The sequence below is a fragment of the Rattus norvegicus genome, chromosome 5, assembly GCF_036323735.1.
Source record: "Rattus norvegicus strain BN/NHsdMcwi chromosome 5, GRCr8, whole genome shotgun sequence".
Lineage (NCBI taxonomy): Eukaryota > Metazoa > Chordata > Mammalia > Rodentia > Muridae > Rattus > Rattus norvegicus.
The window spans coordinates 63,043,853-63,070,029 of record NC_086023.1 but is presented as its reverse complement, the minus strand read 5'-3'; the positions used below and the strand labels follow the sequence as shown (position 1 = coordinate 63,070,029).

The window sequence follows — 26,177 nt, the reverse complement described above, 5'->3', positions numbered from 1 at the left end:
CATTTCAGAGTAAACCGTTAGGGAATCCAATGCAGTAAATCTCGAGTTGGCAAAGGTGAGGCTCCCTTAGACGGAAGAGAGGGCTTTGCCGCTGGAGGACTGAGTTGAAGACACCATGAGTGTGAAGTCCAGTGAGCACCTAGCTGAGAGTCCTCACAGGTGAGTGGTCTAAGGAGTGGTCAGCTGGGTACATCTCTGGTTCATTTTCATAGCCTGATTTTCACAGAGAGCCACACACTGCTGGGGCTCTGGCAGGGTGAGAGGGCCTTCATTAAAAAGAGCAGACTATGTTAAAATGATGTCTTATTGACTTAAGAAAGCGAGCCTCCCAGAGAAATCTGTTTACTGTATCAGAGACATATAAAGTTTCAACAGTCCTTGAGAAATAGCAAAGATTTTAAACATGAATTATTAGAAGTTTAATACTACTAGGCCAATCAATGAAAAGCAAAACAAAACACACCATAGCTATCTTAAGAGAAGCAAAAGACCTCCCTATACTTTTTTTTTTTAAGATTTTTATTCATTTTATGTGAGTACACTGTTGCTGTCTTCAGACACACCAGAAGAGGGCATCAGATCTCATTACAGATGGTTGTGAGCCACCGTGTGGTTGCTGGGAATTGAACTTAGGACCTCTGGAAGAGCAGCCAGTGCTCCTAACCACTGAGCCATTTCTTCAGCCCAAGACCTCCCTATACTTAAAAAAAAAATTAATAGATTATTCTCCAAACATAGGGTTTTTACCACTGACCAACAACATTTTTAGAGATGAAATTGTAATTGAAATTAAGAAAAAGTGTTTTCTGTCCTGTAAGGAATAAAGCAAGGGACAGCATGGAGATTACACACAGCAAAGATACAATTTATGGGTCATGTGAAGAACTTAACTGGATTGTAGAGCTAGGGTGATCCAGTAAATGGCTGATACTATGACTTAATACGTATCAATAATTTTCTGGTTAGGTGAATTTGTGACAAGGACTTTGGGTCCCTTTATGTGACTGTCCAACGTCCTGCACATTAACAGTGCTCGGATGCTGCAAGACCCCGGTGTCTGACTCCTGCCGCAGACTCATTAGTTTGGACTCTCTGGGGACACCGTAGTTATGCTAAGCCGACTCACACAATAAAAGTTGAGAAGCACTCCTGTAGATTTATTTTTTAATGATAAGCAGCTTTAATCCTTGTATTTGACATATAAAAATCCATCAATACAAAAGAATATGAAAGGAAAAGGCTACCGACTCAGAACAACCCAAATTCCTAAGAATAATCAAAACCATAAAACCATGATTTACATAAATAAAATTCTGGAATAGTGCCAAAGGCCTGAAAAAAGTATCTGAAAGTCTTGAGTATTTTTAAATGTCAGCACCTCACAAATTGGATTATAAATTTAACCTAACTATAGTCAACATTTCAATAGGCTCTTAGAGTCTCATAAAATTATCATACATTATTGGGAATTTTTAATAGCATTATTCTGAAGCAAAATAATACACAGTTGAGGTGAATGAAAAAACAAAACAAAGCCCGGGAACCCCAGGAATAGTGAGGAGGGGCTGTCTCTGTTTTGGATTAAATCAGGACGGTATTCTACAAGACATGGCAATGTGCCAGTCCGCATGGAAATGTGTCCTGAGTTGAGTATGTACACCATTACTGGCCTTCGTTACAGTAGATGACTAAAATGAAAACATTAGGGTAACAATTTAGTTGCCTCAGTATTGATTAGATAATTGTATCAACCTGAAAAGAGGGATTATGACTTTTTAATGGACTAGGTTTAGATTGCTTGCCATTGACCAGAAGTCTAAGAGAGTCTTCCCGATGGCTATGGAGCGGCCATTGTGTCAGCAGCCTGTGTTGGGATGGATTCCCAGGAAATGACTCAGGCTCATCTCAGGCCCTCTACACACAGACACCCCGCCTTCTCCACAAGGGCTGATTGTCACCGCAAAGGCCACTATTCACGGAGTGTGCTCCTCAGCTCAGCCGGCCACCACGACAGACTTGTGTTTTGTTTTCTCTCTCCCCTTCTAGGGTGAAATAGTTAAGAAGTACACCCAGTTCAATCCTAAAACCTATGAGGAAAGGATTAGTCTAATCCTGCAGATGTGTGTGGAAGCGGCAGCAGAAGCCGTGAAGCTCAATTGCAGAATTCTGGGAGTAGGTGAGATTTTAAACTACAAATCCAAGAAATGTTCCTGTCTGTGTTCCCATTCAGAATCTTCACACATAGCCTCGGGGCCAGTGTCTGCCTGTGACTAGGTTCCAGGCTCCCCACGGGCCCCACGCATGCCTCAGATGGCAGCCAGCGTTAGGGAGAAGCTCGGATGGTCTGTGCACCACCGTACATTTCACTCACAACTGTCGATTCCTTGCAGTTCTTGGTAACGTCCAGGATGCTGGATGAATTAATTATGTCGGCAGGCGTTCCTAAAATCGGTAATCACACTGTTTCCTGTTTGGGGTGGAGCTCAGGCATCTCCACAGGTGGCCGTGTGAATCCCCAGGAAGGAGTTGTGCTGCACTCGACCAAGCTGATACAGGAGTGGAACTCTGTGGACCTCAGGACACCACTCTCCGACACCCTGCATCTCCCCGTGTGGGTGGACAACGACGGCAACTGCGCTGCCATGGCGGAGAGGAAGTTTGGCCAAGGAAAAGGACAGGAGAACTTTGTGACGCTCATCACAGGGACAGGTGAGACGGGAAGAAGGGTTCAGAATGTGCCAGAGCTGGACTCAGCCGTCACTGAGGCCCTACCACCATGCCTCAGCCTTCACTTGCCCTACCGTAGACCATGAAGGGGAGGCACACACCAGAGGTCACACCCCCTCAGCCCCTTTCAATAGTGGGAGCTTGTGTCCACCATGTGAAGCCCTGAGTTCCACCCCCAATATCACCAAGAAGAAAAGGGAGAAGAATTTGGCCAGGCATGTTGGGTCACACCTGAGTCCCAGCACTCGAAAAGCAGAGGCAGGGGGTTTGCTGTGATTTCCAGGTCAGCCAGACTACACAGCTCTTACATTTTGTCTTATTCCCTTCAGCCTCTGATGTTTGTTGTTTTGGTTGACAAGGATCTCGTGTACCCAAGGCTGGCCTTGAACACTTGAACCTGCTGCCCCAGCCTTGCAAACTCTGGGTTCCAAGTGGTGTGCCACCATCCTGACTAAGCTCGTGGGTTTTCATGCAGCCCTCCTTCTGTAGTGAACAATTTAACAACCTAGATACATTTTGCTCAGGACAGTCAGTGAGCTTCAGGGCGAGGAAGAAGAATTGAGAGTCAGTTTTGGAGGTTCAGCAGTTAAGGATACTGGCTTCTTTTCCAGAAGACCCAGCTTTGATTCCCACAATCACACAGTGGCTCCTGACTATCTGTAACTCCAGTTCCAGGGGATCCAATACACTCTTCTAGCTGTTCAGAAAGAATTCCATACACATAAAATTTAAAGCGAAAAATAATGGATGGCTCTTTAAAATGGGGGCTTCTAAGGTAAAATACCCTTTAACTCCTTAATAAGAGAGTTAGTGCGTTAGTACTCCACAGAAGACATGTTTGTCGTCGTTGTTTTAGAATGGTAGAATTTCAGCCATGGCCTCAGAATCATCTTCCGCATTCTGGGCTTCTGGAACAAGCCCTGAACACAATTAGACAGGTTGTCTTATCTGCCTTCTCTGAGGCAGAGTTTGCTCTTTTCTGGTGCAGATGGTCTGGAGAAGCATGAGGGAGGCCGGGGGAGGTAAAGTGGAGTGAAGCCACTAAAGGCTGTGCCATCCAAGTCCCATGGAGGCAGTAAGGGCCACCATCTCCCAGGACTCTGAAGCAGCTTCCCACAGCACTGTCTGGAGTTGTCTGCCCCAGTCTGCTAGCTAGTGACCTCTCACTCCAGTGCATAGAGTAGGCAGCATGTGCTTGACGGACCGTCCAACACAAGGCGGTTTGAAGTCCTACGGAGTCAGCCAGATGGGAAGCAAGACCCCAGAAGATGTGCCACAAACACTGCTTTCCGGAGTGGCACCAGACAGTTTCAGTGCATAGTGAGCCTCAGCCATCTAAAGAAGCAGGCACTTCATGGGCAAGCAGATGGGGCACTGCCACAGTCTGGCTTCCTGCTCCACGTGGAGCTTGTGCCACCCAGCGCCCCGTCTCTCCCTGCAGGGATCGGTGGGGGAATCATCCACCAGCACGAGCTGATCCACGGCAGCTCCTTCTGTGCGGCAGAGCTTGGCCACCTCGTGGTGTCTCTGGATGGTCCTGACTGCTCCTGTGGAAGCCATGGGTGCATTGAAGCCTACGCCTCTGGAATGGCCTTGCAGAGGGAAGCAAAGAAGCTCCACGACGGTGGGTCTCTGTCACCTGGGGAAGTAGCCAACCACACGGCAGACTAGGACATGGGAGTAGCGATTAGAGCTGAGGGAGGTGCACAGGGGTCTACCATCCAAGATCGCAGGGGCGTTTCTTCAGTTTTGTTTCTCAGCCATTAGCGCACATGACCCGCATTCCATGTACATTTTGGTGAAGAAATAAACAGTGGACATCTTCCATTCCAGTGTGGGAATGCACTGAGAGCAGTGGCCAAGGCAGCGGCAATCTGTACAGGGGACACTAGAGTTCCCTCCTTGCCCTCCATACAGGGAAAGGAGGGAGTGTCAGGGCGCCATCCTGGGAGCCGAGCCTTAGGGAATACATGAATTGGGAAAGAAGTGTGGATGGCAAAGAGTCGTTCCAGGACAGAGACAGTGGTGTCCACTGTCGAGGCTGGGAGATGGCGCAGTCTGTGAAGCGCTTGTCACCCACACCCGGCACCTGGTGCACATCTGCAATCCCTGTGGAGGGAGGGCCCCTGGGGCTTGCAGGGACAGGTGAATTCTAGGCTCCATTAGAGACCCTGCCCCTACTGTTTAATTAACACTCAGTAGAGCCAGCTTTGTACATAATCAATGTCCACTGTCTACTTCCTTAAATAATTCTAGATTTTATTATCCCAGTCTTGTAGAAAAAAAGGACATAGAGAATGAAATGATGTGGGCAGGCCTGTGCGGCTAGTAGTGGCTGCTGGGACAGGTCTGAGTGGGAGCGGGCCCAGCTCGTCACCCTAGCCATGAGCCTTGCTGTGGTGACCGCAGAGCTGGGAAGGAAGAGTGGGCGGGGAGTATAACAAGGGCTCTCCTACTGCGAGGGGGAGCCAGGGAAGCAGCAAGCAGGGAGCTGTACATGTGGGTAAGTTCAGAACTGTGTGGCAAGAGGGCAGCAGAGGCTCAGGCGATGTGTGTGTGTCACGTGGCCCTGCCTGTGAGGAGGCCTCGCTGCGGTGAGCGGTGAGCGGCTGCCGAGGCCCCCTCAGGGCTGCTCATTCCCACTGCTCCTCCTGTTTGCTCAGAGGACCTGCTCTTGGTGGAAGGGATGTCAGTGCCAAAAGACGAAGCTGTGGGCGCCCTCCATCTCATCCAAGCCGCCAAGCTGGGCAACGTGAAGGCCCAGAGCATCTTACGGACAGGTGAGCCTGCGTCCCAGATGCCCGGGGCTGCCCAGAGAGCCTCAGTTTCCCTCAGGCGCAGTGCGTGCACTCACTTACACTGCTGAGAGGGAAAGTGTTGATGTTTACAAGCACTGCCTTTGTGTGTTGTAATCCTTATTTTATAGTAAAATATTACAAGTTGACGTATAGGTGTTTAGAGAAGTGTAGGAGTAAGAAAACCTGCTGAGTTTTCCCACTCAGTCTCCAACTGTTAGGATGTCTTTCCAGCCTTCTAAGGTCACATCATTAAGGTCATCCTTAACAGTATATACAAAATATTGTTTATTTTTGCAGTGCTTAGAATAAACACAGTATCTTGTGCATTCCGGCAAGCACTCTGCCACTAAGCTAGACTCCCATCCCTCTTTTTGTCTTGGATGGCGTCTCCTTTGTTGTCTGTGCTGACACCAAGAGAGAAATGGGAAAGAAAGATATGGTAGCTAGGAGACCTCGGGAGGACGGAACATCAGCTCTAGAAATCTAGGTAGCAGCTTGCATGATTAGGTGGGTTCAAGACCAGCCACGGCTACAGAATGAGCACTGTCTCAAGCAGGAGGAATATATCAGGACATTCTCATTCAGGCCCCTTCTCAGGAGGCGGAATTGCCTGATCCTGGTAGTTCTGAGCCATGTAGTGAGACTCCTGTCTCAAAGCAAAACAGAAAGCCAGCTCAGCCCTCAGGCAAGTACTCGGGAGCTGAGGTGAGACGAGGAACGCTGAGCTGGAGCCTGCCTGATCACGCGGTAAGAGTCGGTCTCAAAAACAGAAAGGAAAAAATGGGAGAAAGACGAAGTCATGAACAGGTTTGGTTTGGATTCTGGTTTTTTGAGACGGAGTCCTGGTTGTCCTGTGTAGACCAGGCTGGCCTACTCAGAGATCTACCTACCTCTGTCTCCTGGGGACTAAAGTTGTGTGCTGTCACCCCCGGCCTTCATCAACAGCTTTTAAATGTAGCACTTCCTGGTATTTAACCTTTAAACTTCTCTGGTTTTGCTCTCCTGCAGCTGGAACTGCTTTGGGACTCGGAGTTGTGAATATCCTCCACACTATGAATCCTTCCCTGGTGATCCTGTCTGGAGTCCTGGCTAGTCACTACATCCACATTGTGAGGGACGTCATCCGCCAGCAAGCCCTGTCCTCCGTGCAGGATGTGGATGTAGTGGTTTCAGACTTGGTTGACCCGGCCCTGCTTGGTGCGGCCAGCATGGTTCTGGACTACACGACCCGCAGGATCCACTAGGCCTCCTGGGAATAGACCTGGACTGAGACCCAAGAGCTACTGAGTGGAACCACGCTCTCTTAGATCAGTATTTCTTCAAAGGCCAATGTGGGAGGCTGCGGAGCCAGCTCAGTGGTCAAGAGCCTAAACTGCTCTTGCCAAAGACCCAAGTTCAGTTCCCAGCACCCATGTCAGGCACTCAACTGCCTGAAAGCCAAGCTCCAGGGGATCCAGTGCCTCAGCTGCCTCAGGCATCTGCACTCAAATGTACATAGTCCTCTCCCAGAATACACGTAAATTAAAATAAATCTTATTTTTTAAAAGGCAAACTTGATATTTAATCCCAGAAATACCAGAGGAATCTTTGCTTTTTTTTTCCCTTCTCTTCTGTATTAGGATTCCTTAGGGCAGAACTGATAGAACGACTCTCTCTCTATAAAAGGGATTATTAGAATGGCTCACAGGCTGTGTGGTTCAGCTAGTCCAACAATGGAGGGAAAGCCCAAAAGTCTTGTTCAGTGCACGAGGCTGGATGTCTCTGCTGGTTTCCGTACACATCAGAAGTGTCAAGCAGGTTTAGTACTCGTGAATGACGAGCAAGGGTAACCAGGCAACAGCAATCGCTTCCTTCTCCCATCGCTTCTTCCCTTACAGAAGCTGTGAGCACAAAGTGCGGCCCAGATTAAAGGTGGACCGTCCCACCTCAAAAAGATGTGGATGAAAATTGGACCTTCCTACTTCAAATAATTTAATTAAGAAATCCCTCCCGGTGTACCCGGCCTCTTGGGTTTTAGTTAATTCCAGGTGTAATCAAGTTGGCAACCAAGAATGGTATCATACCTTTCAAACCCACCTTTCCTCGCCAGCTTTCGCCAAGGCTGCTCTGATAGGGTCATCTTACTGCAAACCCTGTTGTGGGTTCCAGGGACACTTCCCACACCAAAAGGAGCGACAGCAACTGACCCAGAAGATGTGGGACTCCTTATAGACCTTGGGATGCGAGCATCATGGCAAGGCTTGGGTTAACAGTCATAGTCCTTCCTAAGACCACAGAGAGCCTGTCACACAACGGAAGAAAAGCTTACCACAAATGCCTGCCCACTTTGTTTTTTAGCAATGTTAACTTTATACATTTCATAACCTTTCAAGAAGTCATACTCCTGTTAAATAGTTACCACAGACAAAGGAACTGGACAGATCTGTCACATCCCAGTGTCCACCCCTTACTTGTGGAGTTTGTGAGATACTTCAGACTGAGGTCCAAGTTATGGTGGCCTTAGTGGCCATCCTTCTCCTCCCAGAGCTAGCAGGAAGGACCCAGAGTGTCAGCAGAAGTAGAGTGCGTGCATGGTTCTGAGTGCTGTGTGACACCTACCGCTGAAAGCCATGGATCTGGATTCTGACTAAATTATTGTCTTTTCGTTGTGTTTGTTTTTAAGACAGAATCTTGTTTGTCTCTGTATCCTTGGTTTCTCTTTAGAACCATCCTCCTGCCCCTGCTTCCAGAGTACTGGGATTATAGATAATGAGTTACCACACCCAGCCTAAAATCTGCTTTCTTGAATGACAAAATATTAAAGTCTGAGGTTCTGACCACTAACTGTACCCTGGCATAAGCACCAGCAAATGCCAGTCTGTCAGCACCTTCTGCTGCTGTGAAGGTGACCAAGGCAACTTATGGAAGAGAGCATTTAGCCTACAGTTCTAGAGAATCCATAAAGGCAGGGAAGGCAGAGGCAGGAGGCCAGGGCAGGGAGCTTGAGAAATCACGTCAACTACAAGCAAACAGCAGGGCAAGTGAACGGCAATTGGGGGAAGGCCATGGACTCACCCAGGCTGCCCTCGTCAAACAGCTCAGCTACCTGAGGGGCATACTGAGAACACCTGAGCCCACGGAAGACATTCCCATTCCGAACACATCCACTCCTGACTCCCATAAACTCCTGGACATCTTTAAAGTCCCTGTAGTCTCTAACAGCCTCAGTACTAAGTTTCTTCTGAGACTAAGGGAATCTCTCAACTACAACCCCCTGGGAAAAATGAAAATTACAGACTTCCAACCCACAATGGCAGAGTGTACATTTAACTTCCAAAGAGTAATGGAGGCATAGGACTAGGGACACGAGGAATGGGGCATGGAAGGAACTAGGGGCACAGTGGGAGACAGGAGCAGTGAGAACACTGGACATAAACCGAACTAGCAGGGCAAACTCCAACCCTGCAGCTTCATGCCTACACCGGGCCGTCAGCATCAAGAGGCTCGAGGCTCGAGGCTCAGCACCCCCAGCTTTCCTGTCACCTACACACATACCTTTCTTGGGCTGGTTATAGCCAGCCCTTAAACCAGTGGTTCTCAACCTTCCTAATGCTGTAACCCTTTAATACCGTTCCACGTATTAAATGAGTTTAATAGAACTCATGTTGTGGTGACCCCCCAACCATAAAATTATTTTGTTGCTAATTCTGCTGTTATGAATCATAATGTAAATATGACATGCAGGATATCTGATATATGACCCCTCAAAGGGGTCACAACCCACAGGTTAAACTGCTGCCTTCACTCGTCACCCAGGCCTGGTTATCATCCAGGCAGCCATGTCTGGGCAGAGGATATACCTGTAGTTACTGCACACCAGACTGCACTGCCACCATGCTGTGAGCCAGGTATTTAAAAGGATGATACCAAACTGAAAGCCAAATCTTGTGGAAAGTGTAATATATTCTGACAAAATAACCTATGATTAACCTATGTCTCAATTAAAAAATTTTATTGCGATTCTGAATCCAATTTAAGACAAAATACACTTCCTTGTCCAAGTCTTTTTTTTCTCCCAGAGCTGAGGACCCAGGGCCTGCGCTTGCTGGGCAGGCACTCTACGACTGAGCTAAATCCCCAACCCCTCCTTGTGTAAGTCCTAACACCCTTATAGCATGCTTACCCTTAAACTAAAAGCAATTCTTTTCTCAAGAGCTTTGTGTTTGTGGCCTTACTTTTATCATTACATACATTATCATACATTACATTATCATAATCAAGTACCACTGCTTTCTTAACCAAGGGAAAAGGAGCTATTAATAGAGACCATTACTAAACTAGCATCTACATTTGACACAGAGAAAAGGTAGCCCCAAGAAGGAAGCTCAGAACTGACGTCGAACACCCAATAAATAACCCCTAAACCAATGACTGCTTCCTCTTTGTTAAAGGCAGGGTCTCACTGTGCAGCCTTAGTGGACTTGGAGCTCACTATGTAGACCAGGCTGGCTTCAAACTCAAGAGATCCACTTGCCTCTGCTTCACCAGTCTGCCTGGGATGAAAGGTGTGTGCCATCAGGGCCAGTCTCTTCCCTCATTCTGTCACCTATGAAGCTACATGTGGCTAAGAATTGCAAATGCTGTGCATTAAGGACAACAGACTGTAAACAGCAGCTCCATTTTCAGGTGGGAGAGCCTTTGCTCCTAGCGCTGTGCACTTGCTAGAGCCGACACGAAGGGCTCTCAGGTGGTCTCCGGGTGAGCTTGTTTCCTTGATACATGGTGGCTTCACCACAGAAGAACGTCTTATATAGAGTGGCTCGGGGTTACCAGGCAGAGATTTAATGCGTCAGCTGTGCTGCCCTATATGGTCTAGCTTTGGAACTCACAGCCATCACTTCTGTCCTCTACTTCATCTGGATAATATCAAAATTTAAAGCTGTCATGTATCCAAGAAAATCCAAGACAATGGCATGTAGCCAATACCAAAACCAAGGGCTATGGGCGTCCAGGGAGAGGAGTAAGGCATCATGGAGGGAGGGGCTTTAAACTGGTTCTTAAAATGGACCCCTATTTCAAAAGGGAAAGAGGGAGGTTGATGGGCTGTGATAGTATGCTTACCTAGCATACCCTAGGAGCCCCCCCCAACACCAGAAATTTGGAGTTACTACAGTTTAAAAAGGGCAGATGCTCAAGGGCAGTGCCTTCTCAGTCCCAGAAATAACTGCGAATCTCTCACCCCTTTAAGCCTGCCCCGAGCTGCAGCACCATTTTGAGATCAAGTAAAAATGCCTCACGTATATATTGTTTGAAACAGAAATTTATTCTCAGAATAATGCACAAAAGCACAGGTTGAGGCTACTGTTGGGAGCTCCCCTCCCTTCCTCTTCCTCTCTCTTCTCTGAATGCCAGGGAGAACACAGTTGAAGGAAACATGCAATCACAAACAATGATCAACTCTAAAGACAAAAGGTTTGGTCCAAAAGAACTCGGCATAATTAATCCAATTGCGTGAACAGCTTCACTGAGTAGGATTAAGATCGGAGACGTAGTGTTTCCACAGGGTGGCTCTTCAATGCACCAGGGGCGCCTGCTTCAGGGAGATGAGGACTGAGCGCATGCGAGAGACATCTTTGGCCTGTTTGCTGGACTTGGGGTTAAAGTCACACAGGCGGGCCACCCGCTCCCACTCAGTGCCTGGGGATGACTCGTCAATGTCGTTTACAAAGGCTTCTTCTGCTGCCCTGGAAGCAATAACAGAATATGTTGGTTTAATGTAAAAACCCTTTGAGCAGTCTGATGGCTGCCTTGCTTTAACTTGTTACAGAGTGAGTGACTTTTGACTCAAAAGTGGCATTCTGGTTTTCCAGAGAGTATCATATCAGCCCCTAGAGCTCAGGTCAGAACCAAGGGCAGACATGTGGCCAGCTCTCCTAGATACAGTACCCAGGCTGCTGTGTGAAATGGCGGAGTACAGGTTTGGTTCAGGGCTCGCTCTGTCTCTATGGCTGGCTTTGCTCATCAGAGCATGAAAAAGCAAATCCTTGGCCAATCACAAACTGCTTCTCTGAACAAGAAGAGAAAGCAGCAGGCTGATCAAGGGCTTACAGAGTAGCTTATGCTGGGCTACACTGAGGTTCAAGGGAATTCAGATTTCCCAAAAGCCCTTGGGTCACTGCATAATAGCCTCAAACTTATCCTAAGGCTGGAGAGAAACAGGGCAGAGCAAAAGGCATTCAAGACCAAGCTCCCATGCTAGCAGGTACTAGAGACTAAAGCCATTCTGGAAGGGGGCATTAGGACAGTCACCAGCTCAGCCAACAAGTCTGCCATTTCTCTCCAGCCAGGCATCTGGAGCCACTCAGGGAAGACCCTGGCAGGAGAGCCAACGTGAGCTGCTTTTTGGCAGGACGCCACCCCAACGTTCTTTCACATCAGGACCAGCCCGCCCCCAGTGGGAACTTACTGGCTAGAGCGACAGCCCAAAGGACGGTGGTAAAAGTGGGAAAGACACAATGTACTTTAGCTACTCCAACAAGCATCACGGCAAAGCAAAAGCAATGGAGATGACCGGTCTGTGGGGACAGAGGGTGGCACTCTCACAGGGATGGCCGTGGCAAACACTGCTGAAGCCCAGAGCCACTACAACACTGCGACTTCATGGCACACACAGTTAGGGCAGTGAGGAAGGTTTACTTAACTGTTCTAGGCTGTAGCAAGGATGGTTTATGTTTGTGCTTAAAGGTGAAGAGAAGAAAAGAAACAAGGAGAAACTTTAGGTCAGATATAGAAATGAGAATGATTCAATGCAGATGGTCAGTAAGCTACACATGCCCTTGCCGCTCTTCCTAGGCCCGGGAGCGTGCAGCTGCCTTTGCCAGCCACCCTGCTGTCCAGCAAACCCAGACTCAACCTTTTCAGTCTCCATTTCTACTCCAGAGAACGTGTAAAAGTCAAAGTGAACACCACCTGTAAGTCCAGCATTTCACAAGTCTCATTGCAAACTCACCCGGGGACCCAGGACACCCAGTTCTGCTGTCTAATGAGGTGGCCATCTCAGGGTCATGGGCCCCAAGAGACTCTGTCTACCAACTTGCCCAAGCAGCTGTCATTTTTTCCTTCTAGTTCTGTCATCAAAAGGAAAACAGGACGATTTCCAAGTCCTCAGCAATACTGTTTTCATTAACAAGGATATTTTATTGAAACAAAAAAGCCTTTCCAGAAAAGACAGTTTTCTGGGAGAAAACTGAAGTCGTTTACTGGACAGTTTTGACTTCGCAGCTGGGGGCCTCTGTGCTGGGGAGGGGACAGGGCACCAGAAGCTGGTCACTAAAATAGCAATTTCTGACACCTAAGACCAGAGAAAAACAGTGACAGAGACCCATGCTGCCTGAGTGACACTTCACTTCTTTAAGGATCAGGAATTGGCAAGGCAGAGCCCCCATCCCCCCTGCCACCCCACCCTCCACCTACCACACACTTCCCAGCGCTGACTCTGGTAATATATGGTGCTGCTGACCATGGCAGCCCAACACCTTAGGTCATCCCTGACTCCACAGGGGAAACTCTCCTCCCAGCTTAGGCAGACAGGCAGGCAGCAGGGCCTGGAAGCTGGCAGCACCAGCAAGTGTCAGACCCATCTAAGCCCAAAACAAACCCTTCCCAGAGGGAGCATGAAAGCTTGCTTCCCTCCAGGACCTCAATGTGAAAATGTCACCAGGGAGTGCGTGGAGTGACAGTTCTGCAAGATTAGCAACAGTCATATCTAGCTTATCAACTCTCAAGCAGCCCCACAGAGCCAATGTGAAATAGTTTAAAAAGCAAAGCAACTTGTGACAACTAAGAGCAATAACTCTAAACAGAAAGAAAGAATCAAACAAGAAAAGGAATTAGTTTTGCAACATACACATAACCAATCACGTCAGCGAAGGGTTGTTTGTAGAAAGCTTCATCTGCCACCCTAGACAGCAAGAAGTCCAAAAGGCAGGCAAGCAGGCAGGAAAAAAGAGAAAACATTGAGAAGCAGAAACATCTAAAATCCACAGTAGGCGTGACAGCACCCCAGGGAGCTGCTCCCAAGGCTCCATCTGACCCCAGGGGGCTTCCAGCGGTCGGAGCTGCAGTGGACAGAGGCATCTTGGCAGCTGGCCTTCATGGGCTCTATGGAGAGCTCTGGGCCTCACTGGCGACAACCTTTAGTAAGCGCTTTGTTAAGGGCCACGTGCCATTCCATACGGCAACGGTTACCACCCATGCTGCCGGTGTTCTCGCCCTCCTCCCCAGGGAAGGAGACCGAGGCTCAGTGGTGAAGACTTGGTCAGCTAGTGGCAGTGTGGTTCGCAGTGCACATGTTTTACTCACTATAACGTTTGCCAGCTCAGGACGCCATGCTGCCTTTCTGCCAGCCTCAGGAATTATCATTGGGTATGATCACTGCCAGGCAAGAGATGGACACAGTCCCAAAGATTTAATCCCAAATCTTCAGCCTAATCACTGCTTCCCCATACTTGCTTCGTAGAATGAAAAAAAAAACCTGTTGCAAAATGTCAGTCTCAGACGTAAGAGAGGCTGGAGGGTAAGTGGTCTGGGAAGCGGAAGCTAGTCTGGGCTCTGGCCCGGGGTTCTGTGTCTGCTCAGGAAGCCAGGACAGTTTCTAAACACGTATGTGCCACTCTGGGCTTTCGACAGTGTAGCTTAAAGTCCTGACCTTCAGCAAGTCTTTACGTGCCGGTGGGGGTGGGGGAGGATCAATCGGCAGGATTTCACTAACCAGGGCTCAGTGCCTCAAGAAGGTACACCGAAAAACCTTGCTAAGTCTCAGCCTGTCCTTTGCTACATCGTTTTAGGATAAAAACCAGGAAAATTTTTTGAGACAGGATCTCATTTTGTAGCCCTGGCCTCTCATATTGAGAGGCAGAACCTGGCTGGGAGGGACATTTTTAAAGGACAATCATAATCACTCTTGAACTTACACACACATTTATATGAAAGCAAATTCTAGTAACATACGTTCTAGTATATATTTATTTCATTTTGAAACGGTCTCATGTAGCCCAGGGTGGCCTTAAACTTGACAGGTAACTGAGGATGACCTGAAGTTCTAGTTCTCCTGCCTCTACCCGTCTTAGGGATGCTGGGATCGTGAGTATCCACTTCAGGCAGTGCTGCAGACCAGGTCCAGGGCCTCACACACTGTGCAATCCCTCACGGAACACACCTTTCCTAACTCTCTCCTTCACTCTTTCCTAACTCTCCACAGAGGCTATCTGTGGACATTTAAAGAAGGCAAAGGGAGCAGCCCGGTTGTAACTCAGGGACTCAGCAGGGAAGCAGCTGCCGGTGAGTCACCAAAAATAGGCGGCAAAGAAGGGCAGGCAGCACTGATCCCTTCAGTTTACTGAAGGCTTAGTCTAATCCGTTTACTGCTGCCTTGCTCCAACTGGGGGAGAAGAAAGGTTTACTTCCCCCCACCCCAGGGCATCACTTCACAACAAAGGCCTTTGTGAAGCTCTGCCTCTTCACAACCAGGCCCAACACTAAAGAGCTTGTCATGAACAAGCAGGGCCTCTGAGGGACAAAACTGCACACAGTAAGCACAGCACAGGCGCCCGCCTGGCTGCTCTTCTCCAGGATGAGGCGGACCTGGGAAAGGGGAGAGGAATGTCTGACCAAGGGCCTAAAATAACAACTCAGGGCTTCACTCTAGAAATAGCCCCACAGTGGGCATGGGAAAAGAAGTCTACCATTGCTAAGACTAATGACTTTTAATTCCTCAAGTGCTTTTTAGGCCTTGGTTAGAGCTGAAAGTCCTAATACAAGAGACCTCTCACAAGAGGAATGTCTCTCTTCTGGCTTGGGAAGGGAGTTCTAGAGTTGTCCTCCATGCTTTTTCATAGGCCACTACTGAATGATTCATGCTCTGGCCCTAACTTGGGATAAAAGATGTGGCTTGGTACTGACAACACAGTCCATCTACATAGGAACCTAACACCCCACCCCGCCCAACCCCAACCTTCTGCTGACGCTCTACACTGGCTGGGATATGCTCTGGTATCTTGGTGAGGCGTTCTGTCTGTCTGTCTGTCCCAGGTTAACCCCACGTCTGTCTCAGCCTTCAGAGCATGCGATTACAGTGGTGTGGTACCACCAATGGCTTGATGGGTGCCCATCCTTCCCTTAGTCATTTTGAGGATTTAGCACATCACAGAGCTTCATTCCTAGCCCCTCACACATCCACCTAACCACCATCCTCTGAAGAAATCACTGGAAGCCGGCAGTGGTAGCACAGGCCTTTCCTTTAGTCCCAGCCCTTGGGAGACAGAGGCAGGGGGACCTCTCTGAGTGACGCCAGCCACAGAAAGACTGTCTCAAGATAAAACACAAAAACCAAAAACATAAAAAAACCAAACCTGCAGGAACAGAGTAAAAAACTATCTTCTGCCCTAGTATTGTGGGATGGTGGCCCGGGGTTCACACACCCTGTGGGGAGAGAAAACACTCATTTTCCTATCATTACAAACAGTAGCTGTGGGATGCACTCATTTCTTAGGAGCCCTTACTTGGGTGTAGCCTAGGGGAGACACTCGAGCGGCTAGTACATCCTAACTTTACTTACACACACAGACTCGAGCCTGTAAGCAAGTTTTACAAGGCAGATGAGCGGGCTTCTGACAGTAATATGCTAACACTCCATGAGAAATCTCTCCTCTCTGAAACTACGGAGGGTCAGTGAACTCAACATTCTATAATTCCAAGTAATCAGAGTACCGTCTGACTACATGAAGAACCTCGCCCGCCCTCTACGCCCTACATCAGACACGGGGCAGTCCTCTAAATAAAGGGAGTGAGCAAAGCCCTCTGCAATAGAAAGCCTCACGTCTTCCTTATCAAGTTTGAAAATCCGTCTGTCAAGCTGCTGAAGCCCGGGAACCCGATGCAGGAAGAGTTGGTGGGCCTAACCTCGGGACTTCAGAGCAGAGTGGGTGCCGGGGGCCTTTGCTGGGAAGCACCACACTGCGGCACTCTCTTTACTGCAGAGCTGCGCTGGACCCTGGAGGGAATCATCGAGGTGGGAAGAGCAGGGGAGCCTGGCATTTCACACTTCCCATCAGCGCGGCAGCTCTGGGCAGCCTGATGGCAACTGTCCCCGTGGCAACCAACCCTGACTCACAGTGGTCCCCACCTTACTCAGATGGAGCCTGTCTTAGAGGAGAGGAGAGGACAACCCTCAGAGAAACGACCAGGTGGAGAGGCCTGGGCTCGGCATCAAAGGACAGTGCCAAAGATGACCAGGAAACACACGAGGGTTTAAAGGACCGTCATAGGGAAGAGCCTACTTATCCTGTCACAGCTGCTTCACGATGGCACCAGCTGGCTGGTGAGGGTTAGCTACATTCTGTCAGATTTCCACCTAAGAGCTGCCCACAAAAAAAACAACAGACTCAGCCTTGGGCTTAGCTTTGTTTTAACAATGAGGTGGCTCTGAATCCACCGGAAAGCCGCTCGAGTGTCTCCCCTAGGCTACACCCAAGTAAGGGCTCCTAAGAAATGAGTGCATCCCACAGCTACTGTTTGTAATGATAGGAAAATGAGTGTTTTCTCTCCCCACAGGGTGTGTGTGTGTGTGTGTGTGTGTGTGTGTGTGTGTGTGTATGCGCGCGCGCGCACGTGTTTAAAGCAATTTTAGGAAATCAGCTTGAAGCTTCTTAAGCACAGGTAGCAGTCAGTGAAGCCTTCACCCTGTTGTTCAAGCTGGAACATCCTAAGCTGCGTAATTACAGAGCACATCCCTGCTAAGGACTTCAGAAAGCCTCTCTAGGAGGACAGGGCCACACTTAGGGGGATCTGTATGTTGTCTGTAATTGTCTCTCTCACAAGTCACGAGACTGCAACTGACCTTTCATCTCAGGGCTCTCCAGGGCCTAACTTTCCCAGGTCACACCATCACAGCTGATGAAACCAAACCCAGTTTAAGAGCCAAACTCAATCCAAGTTGATTCTGCTCATAAGACCCAGGAAACCTGCGGCCTCTGTTTCTAGCAGTTTCTTCCAGATCTCCAAGGCTTTTCTAAGAAGGCAGGCACAGCCAAGAACCTAGACTGGGTTCTAGAAAATGGATTTACTCAGTCTCAGAGAGCAGGCCGTTCTAGATGCACAGAGGACCCACCTGTTGCTGGCTTTTGTCTTCTGTAGCTGCTCGTCCTGCCTTGCGTACCACTCTTCCAGCTCCTTCACGGCCTTTTCTTTCCACTCTGCTTCCTGCTTCCGAGAATTGGCATCTTTTAGGAGAGAAAAGAATACAACTGAGGGAAAGCAAAAATAAGTTCATGTCAACGTATAACACTGTAGTCCTATAGAAGTTACCGACGTATCTTCTGAGCATACAGATGTTGGGAAAAATGATGGGAGATGGCTCATCGGTTAAGGGCACTGGCTGCTCTTCCAGAGGACCTGGGTTCCATCCCAACACCCATATCCCATGGTAGCTGACAACCATCGTTCACTCCAGTTCCAGGGGACCCTACACCCTCATTCTGGCCTCTACAGGCACCTCACACATATGGTGCACGGGCATAAATAACAACTTTTTCTTTTTCTGAGCCAATGTTTCATGTAGCCCAGGATGACCCTTAACCTATGATACTGGTGAAAACTGTGAACTTCTACCTCCTGCTTCCCCCTCTGAATGCTAATTTACAGAAATGTGTGACTCTGCCCAGTTTTGTATTGTGTTAGGGACTGACTTCAGGACTCTGTGCATGCTGGGCAAGTACTCTCCCAACTAACGGAACAGATTCTTCTAACTCTTCTAGAAATGTACACAGTCCACACCCCGAACAAAGTTACTCTAATTATAAATATGGCAGAAACACTTGGCGAGGCAGGAAACTAACAGTAAAATTAGCAGAGGTAGAAATGGCTCACAAATCAGAGAATGGTAGGACACAGGACCACAGAATACCTACTCCAGTTTGGATGACAGTCAGTTTGTAACAGAGCTAAGTGAAAGAAAACCGGGATGGAGGGAGCTGCAGGGGCCAAGGACACAGGGTCACCGGTTAACAATCACCAAAAGGCTTAAGACAGTAGTAAGTTCAGAGAGAATTCATATCTGCAGGTTTGCTACCCTGGATTCGCAAACATTTTCTCCTTTGCAAGCTCTTTTTTGGTGTGTGTGCTCACACACAATCCAGCACATATGCAGGCCAGAGATATGAAAACCCATGAGATAGAGGTACGGACAGTTGTGAGCCACCATGTGGTTGCTATGAACTGAATTGGGGTCCTCTGCAAGAGCAGTCAATACTCTTAGCCACCAAAGTCAAGTTTTAGATTAAATGTAGTTTTGCACGATGTTGGTTGAAGACCACCTGTCACAAAGGCAGGGAAGCATGATCACTGCTAGCAGCACATGTGAATTGCTAACAGTTAAACATGGTCTTGGGGACATCCTCTCATGGACCTCAATCTTTACAATACTCCCAAGAAGATAAATTTTAGGTTCCTTTTCAGCAGTAAGGGAGGAAAAAGCCCTCAAAAAGCTGAGTAAGCTTGCCATGGATAAGGGGCGAGCAAAGACCCAGTCTGCTCTCAAGCTCACACTTGACTCACTTCAGTACACAAACCTGGAAATAATCACATGATTATATAACCATCAAGTAATCCAGAGAGGTCTCCAAGCACAGAGTAAGAGCCCAACCTGTAATTAGCACCTTGGAGAAGGAGAGTGAAAGCAGGGTGGCATCAAGTAAGGAAGGCCTGAAGAAGCAGAGTATTCCTGGGCATCTGCCCTTTGCCAGACACGTACTAACCTCCTGGGCCAGGCTGTGTCTAGAGCCATCTCCAGGCGTCCTGCTATTACAGACTCTCTTCTTTGTTGTTTAACTCACCGGAAGTTGCCTGGCACTCACACAAGACTGTATACTATGAGCTCCCCCGAAAGCCTCTGACATACCGGCAGAGAACTGCCGACAGTCCTGCCCATGGCACACACAGGGCAGAGGATAAACTACTCTGCCATCAGACTCCAGAAGTTGAGGAGGCCACGTGAGCTTCAAGGAAATAAAAATCTACTACCTGACCTAACTGCAAACTGGAATCACTTCCCAATCACACCCCTTTTGTGGCTGGCAAGATGGTTCTGGGGTAGAAGCCTGATGGCCTGAGTCCAATCCTGGGTCTCAAAATAGAACCTTGACATGTTTACAATTTTTAAGTGTTTTGATTGGACTATATTCTTTCTATGTATTCTAACAATCATTATAATTATTTTTGTTAGGGCTAGGCATGATATCATATACCTTTAGTCCCAGCACCTGGAAAGCAGAGGCAGATGGTTCTCTGTAAATTTGAGGCCAGTCTGATCGAAGTATCAAGTTCCAGGACAGCCAGAGAAACAAGAAGCTGATGCCACGGTAGGGCTTGGCCTGCCCAGTTAGATGGCCCTGTACACAAAATGCACGTAGAAAGCCACGTGGCTCGTGGGGTAAATGTGGAGCCTCAGCAGAGCAGACAAACCCAAACTTGTTTTTACCACACTCCTTAGCTGTGTGCTTCAAATGTAATCTACTTATGATCCTCAATACCTTTATTCATAAAAATGAAAAGGGGGGGGGGCGGAGGGATGGCTCAGCAGGGAAGAGCACTGGCTGCTCTTCCAGAGGTCCTGGGTTCAATTCCCAACACCCGCATGGTGGCTTACAATCATCTGAAACTCCTGTTCCAGGGCATCCAACACCCTCACAGAGACATACATGCAGTCACAACCACCAATGCACATAAAAAATAAATACTTTTTTAAAATGCAAAAAGATCCCTTACCTTACAGGGATAATAAGGTAAAGAAAAAAAGTCCATGTTATGATTTGGAAATGATAGGATCCCCTAAAAAGACTCATGTAGACAGCCTGAGAGAAGATTCTGGAATTTAGAGCACTTGTTGATTTGCAGAAGACCAGCATCCACATTATGGGTCACAACCATCTGTAACTCCAGGTGCAGGGGATCCAACAACCTCTTCTGACCTCTGCAGGTACCAGACACACTACACAGACAGACATGCTGCTTGTGACGGTTTGAATGTGCTTGGCCCAGGGAGCTGCACTATTAGAAGGTGTGGCCTTGTTGGAGGAAGTGTGTCACTGTGGGGCTGGGCTTGGAGACCCTCCTCCTAGCTTCTCCTAGGATGTTGAGTCTGTTCCTGGCTTCCTTTGGGTGAAGATGTAGAACTCAGCTCCTCCTGCACCAGGCCTGCCTGGACACTGCCATGCTCCCGCCTTGATGATAATGGACTGAACCTCTGAACCTGTAAGCCAGACCCAACTAAATTCCTTATAAGAGTTGCCTTGGTCATGGTGTCTGTTCACAGCAGTGAAACCCTAAGACACTGCTACAACATTCACACACACAAATTCAATTATGGACTTTAAAAAAAAGGCTCATGGTGCTATCTGTTGGAAGTGACTGCACTGTAAGAGACTCGACCTAATCCATGGGCTGATCCATGACTGAATGGACCACTGGGAGATGTGGTAACAGGGGAGGTAAAGGCTGGGTGAAGTGGTGGCTGTGGAGAGTCCCTCTGAACTGTATGACATCCTTACTTCCCTGCTTCCTATCTGCTATGAGGCGAACAGATGCCCTTTGTCTGTTCTGCCTGGAAGTCTCTCTATTCCCAGACCTGAAAGCAATAGAGCCAGCAGCTATGTCTGAAACTGTGAGCCAAATTGAACCTTCTTCCTTCAGTTGATTCTGTCCACTATGTTGTCACAGCATGGGAAGGTACGGACACATTTCCTAACAGTAGATCCATCTTTCAAATGAGAAGTGAACCGTCAGTGTCGCTCACATGAGCAGTACCTCAAGTTCCCATATGCTTGTCAACAGCACTCAGCTGTAGTCAGCATCACTGACTCCCTCAGATGATGACAGTGAAAGACGGGAACCAGGCACCCAGTCAGCAAGGTGCAATCTTGAACTGAGCCTTTCACTTCCTGGAGAAGACGCCTCCCTACACTCCCGAGTTCTTCATGCAGTAGCCGCTGATGAAGCCTATCCTTGCCAGTGGCCTGTGACCTTTAGGCTGAGAAATACAACTTCCTCAACACTGAACAGAGACACTATGGCCGATGCAAGCTTAAAGGGGATCAGAGTACAGTTCTCGTCAACTACTCTACTGTAAGCAGACACCTGAAAGCAAAGCGGAATTCCTTACCGAGGGCTTCCAGGCGCTCTGTCTGCTCTTCTCTCCACTTACGGATACTTTCAGGCTCTGACTGCAACCGATCCACTTCTGAAATGGCTGCGTAACTGTCTGTTGGACCATTGCTCTCCTTAACACAAAACAATTATATCCATCAGTGCCCCCAAGTCTTTCTGAAATGTTTTTCACAAGAGTAGAACGTCAGGTCACATAGAAGGCGGGCTTGTAACTGTTAAAGGACTACTTAAAGCAGTAAGAGAACCCTACAAGCCACCAGAGAGCCTCCTGCATCGCAACATTACTGAGCTGGGTCCTTGCGCTCTCAGGAGGGAGGCAGACTAGTTGCTATCTGTTGAAAAGCGGGACACAAGTGGGTGACAGGAGAGTTGAGGCTGGATGGGTAAGGGACATATTCGGAGATTATGTGCTGCCTTCAAAGCTAATAAGCACAGAGCAAAGCCAAGCCTAGAGCCTAAGACTTCAGAAGCCATTTTACCACACAGGGGAACAGTCACTGAATAACATCTAGCCAGACGGTAAACTTTAGGAAAGAATTCAAAAGTATAGCAACTGTAGTCAAATCAGGGAAGGATCAAAAAATGGGGGTGACTATGAGTCAGAGGGCAGGGAGGCTTCTCTGTGGTGGGTAAAGACCTGAGAGCTAATAACAGGTTGACGGAAACCCATAGTTGCGAACTGACTGGAGAATTATACTATGTGGCCACCTGGGGATCATTACCCGCTTAGCCTTATTAGACTCTAACAAAGAGAAAAGGGGAATTACTTAAAGTTCTTGTGACTGCCGGGCTTAGTGGTGGATTCCAGCTGAGGAGCAAGTGAAACTGTGAGGGAACCCAGCCCAGTCCAGTGAATTCCAGGACAGCCAGGACTACACTGTCACTAGTGACCTCTATAGTGCTGGGTATGGCATAAGGCACACAGTGCTTGAATTGAGGATGACGACCAGTATCTCAATTTTCGTTTTTTTAAAAAAGCTCTTTCTACCACTTCCACTGTCCACTCTGGTAGGCAGTGAACCAGCACTGGGGTCTCTTTTAGGTTAGTCAGTTCAAATCACACTTAAGACATCACTTAATATAGTTAAGAGCACTTCGTACCTGGTAGTATTCGCCATTCATCACTCCATCAACCGCATCTGCAAGACATAAGATTCCAGCCTGTCAATCGGGGCTGGAGGGAAGGACTAAGGACTATACAGCAAAATATAATATTGCTACTGTAGCAGCTATGCGCTACTAAGTAGCCTTTAAGAAGTGATGGCAGGGCTGGAACAGAGCTCAGTGACAAGACAGCTTCCTAGCCCCCATGCCTCAGTGAGGCCATGGGATCAAAAGGCAAAATACTTCAGTGGAGAAGGTAGCTGGAAGGATGGCTCAGGGGTAAAGAGCACTGGAGGCCCTCTGAGGACCCAGGTTTGATTCCCAGCACCCACAGGGCAGCTTAAAACCACCTGTAACTCCAGTTCCAAGAGCTCCAGTGCTCTCCTGCCTCCATGGGTTCCAGGCACCCTAGTGGTGCAGAAACACATATGCAGGCAAAACACTCATTTGCACTTTAAAAAAAAAAAAAAAAAGCTGCCCGACACCCTGAGTCCCATCCCCGTGACCCAAACAGCAGGACAGGATTCCTGCAAGCTTTCCTCCGACCTACACACACACACACACACACACACACACACACACACACAGGGGTTGGGGTGTGGATATGAACTACGCATGTTCATACACGCCTATAGTGCCAGCATTCAGAAGCTGACGTAGGAGATCAAGGGTTGTGAGGCCAGCCTGGGCAAATTCCAGGTGAGCTTCAGCCACACAGCAAGACACCAAAGGTAGGCAGCATATGGCCTAACAATTTTAACAGTGGTTCCTAACAGTGAATACAAGTATTTGGCTGGTATAGTCAACTACTCCTTTGATAGTTCCTTGTTTAGAATGCTGGGTCACAGGGTATGCACTAAGGCGAAGGTCCCTACTCTCTGTCAGGTATTTGTATCTGACACCTGACTTTCTTCTTTATGAACTGTCTGAGATTTGCCTGTTTTTCCTGTCTTCTGATCTCTGAATTTCCTTTATTACGAAACCTATTCTGTTGCAAGTATTTTCCCATCTTGTTCACCTCCCTCCCCAGGCTCCTCTCTCTGTGCACACACGTGGAGCTCAGGGGTTCTTGTTATCTCCCCTCAATTGTCTTCAGCCTTATTGTTTGAGATGTGGTCTGCTGGTAGACCAGCAAGCTCCAGGGATCCTCCTGTCTCCTCCCAACTCTGAGGTCACGGGCATCCACCAAGCAGCCAGATTTTATATGAGTACTGGGATCTAACTCAGGGTGGCAAGCTTGTGCAGGGAGTACTCAACCAGCCTGAGCCATCTCCCACGTTCAGAGAGTGTGTGTGTGTGTGTGTGTGTGTGTGTGTGTGTGTGTGTGTGTGTGTGTGTGTGTGTGTGTGTGCGCGCGCGCGCGCGCGCGCACAATTGACAGAGGCTTTCACTGTAACCCAGGCTGTTTTCAAAGAGTATGCTGGTGAGAATGACCTTAAATAAACTTCTAATACTCTGCCTCCACTTTCCCAAGTGCTGGGAAGATGGGTCTACACCACCATGTAAGTTGGTTTATATGGTGCTAGGAATTGAACCCAGGGCTTCATGTATACCCGGCAAGCACTCTATCAACTGAGTTACATCCCAACACCCCATTTTGTTTTTCAATTTGGCTTAGGACATTAATACTGAGAACTGCAATTTTTCTGCCAATGTTACCAACTCGTGGCTTCTGCACAGACTATGCCACAATTGTATTTTTCTTCTGGTACTTAAAAATAATTTATTACACTTTATTTATTTAGGCCATCTTGTTTGACAGCAGGGGCCTTTCACCCACTGAGCCATCTCACTGGCCCTCCCTCTTCTGGTACTTTACCTGGAATTTGTTCTTGTGTAAGGTAGAGTGAGAGAGTTTTACATCCTAGAGCCTGCAGTGGCTAGCCTGACCAGTCCTACAGTATGGTTAATACATCACAGCCACACAGTTAATATAGTTCATCTTAGGGCCGTTTCCAAAAGAAGACTTTGGCCCTTACTCTCTACATAAAACCAGGGCAATGCACATCCCACACCTCCTAAACTACTTGTAGCCTGTCCTTTGGGTCTGAGGATTCATCCCGACCCTCTGGCACATGCTTTGAGCTCTTCCCCCCTCTCCAACTCCCCTCCTGCCTTGTGTCTGTCACCCATATTCCTCTTTCTATGTAGCTAAGAGGCATAAAACTGTGTAACAGTTTCTTTCCCACAGAGGAATGCTACAACTGCTCCCATATTACTGGGGCAGCAAGCTCTTTATTAGATACTCCATTATTCTTTTGACATTTTGTGTGTATGGGTGCTCTGCCTGTATGTGTGTGTGTGTGTGCCGCCCTGTATGCAATGCCTGCAAAGAAAAGAGGTAATCAGATCCCCAGAGACCAGAGTTACAGCTGTTATGTGATACTAGAACTGAATCCAGTTCCTTTGAAAGAGCAGCCAGTGATCTGAACCACTGAGCCATGTCTCCAGTCCTTTTCTCATATTCTTACTTGAATCAAATGACCCAAGTGAAGGACAGTCTACAGGAACAGGGAAATTATATCTATGGCCCTTGATTTAGGATAGCTACACTAACGCCAATGATCCAGAAGAGACTTTCTCAGGCATCTTAAGAAGTCCAGAAAGAAACCAAGCAGTAGTGCGGCACACCTTTAAGTCCAGCACTTTCAAGGCAGAGGTGGGCAGATCTTTGTGATTTCTAGGCCAGCCTGATCTAGAGTGAGTTCCAGTACAACCAGGGATATACAGAGAAACCCTCTCAAAAAACCAGAAAGTCTAGAAAGAAACAAAGGCCAAGTCAGGCACAATAGGACATGCTTTAATCTCAGAACTTCAGAGACAGAAGCAGAGGATTTGAGTTCTGCCAGCTTTGTTTGCACCAAGTTCCAAGACAGTCCAGGATACAGGGACAGACCCTGTCTCAAACCACCACCCGACTCGCCCAAAATTAAAGAACCAAGGGCCAGAGTAAAGTTTCCATGGAGCAAAACAACTTTAAGCTTATGTTTATGTCAGCAAGTGAGGTCAGGCAGACCTAGGGCTGCATCCTCGCTGAGCACTGATTGATTAGCCTGCTACCTTAGGACGGCCTAACTGACACAGAAACAGTTCTCATCCGAAACCCCTCAGCTTAGCTGGCAGATGCTGTGTGAAGCAGAGGTGTAAGGGGTGTTTGGATGCAGTAAATGCACAGCATATTTAAAGAGCACGTGTAACACTCTTTATTTCTCTCTCCCATTTCTACCAATAAAACTAATCTCCCTCCAGAAAACACCCCTTAATTCATCTCTCTGGGCTCCTTGGAAGCACAGGGCCTTGTGGCCACGCTCTGTGGTTCCTCAATCCCTTCTAGATTCTTCTCCTGCCAGA

General features: G+C 48.0%; 2 protein-coding genes across 11 annotated transcripts in view; one reads left to right on the top strand and one right to left on the bottom strand.

Annotated features, from left to right (window-relative positions):
* Gne (glucosamine (UDP-N-acetyl)-2-epimerase/N-acetylmannosamine kinase) overlaps nt 1-7,077 on the top strand; it is a 40,368-nt gene extending 33,291 nt beyond the window's left edge. For 6 of the 7 annotated variants that reach the window (XM_006238006.5, XM_006238008.3, XM_039109125.2 and 3 more), the window contains exons 8-12: nt 2,047-2,176; nt 2,488-2,709; nt 4,169-4,351; nt 5,391-5,507; nt 6,534-7,077. In XM_006238006.5, coding sequence (XP_006238068.1) covers nt 2,047-2,176; nt 2,488-2,709; nt 4,169-4,351; nt 5,391-5,507; nt 6,534-6,769 — 888 coding nt within the window. In that variant the 3' untranslated portion in view covers nt 6,770-7,077. Of the gene's footprint in view, nt 1-2,046; nt 2,177-2,482; nt 2,710-4,168; nt 4,352-5,390; nt 5,508-6,533 lie in introns of those variants that run through there. The other variant, XM_063287060.1, reaches the window with a different exon arrangement.
* Nucleotides 7,078-10,806: 3,729 nt separating this feature from the next.
* Nucleotides 10,807-26,177, bottom strand: part of Clta (clathrin, light chain A) — a 37,178-nt gene continuing 21,807 nt past the window's right edge. The window contains 6 exon segments of one of the 4 annotated variants that reach the window (NM_031974.1): nt 10,815-11,248; nt 12,206-12,241; nt 13,411-13,464; nt 17,671-17,782; nt 21,718-21,835; nt 22,824-22,861. In NM_031974.1, the coding sequence (NP_114180.1) occupies nt 11,077-11,248; nt 12,206-12,241; nt 13,411-13,464; nt 17,671-17,782; nt 21,718-21,835; nt 22,824-22,861 (530 nt within the window). In that variant the 3' untranslated portion in view covers nt 10,815-11,076. 4 annotated transcript variants of the gene reach the window in all.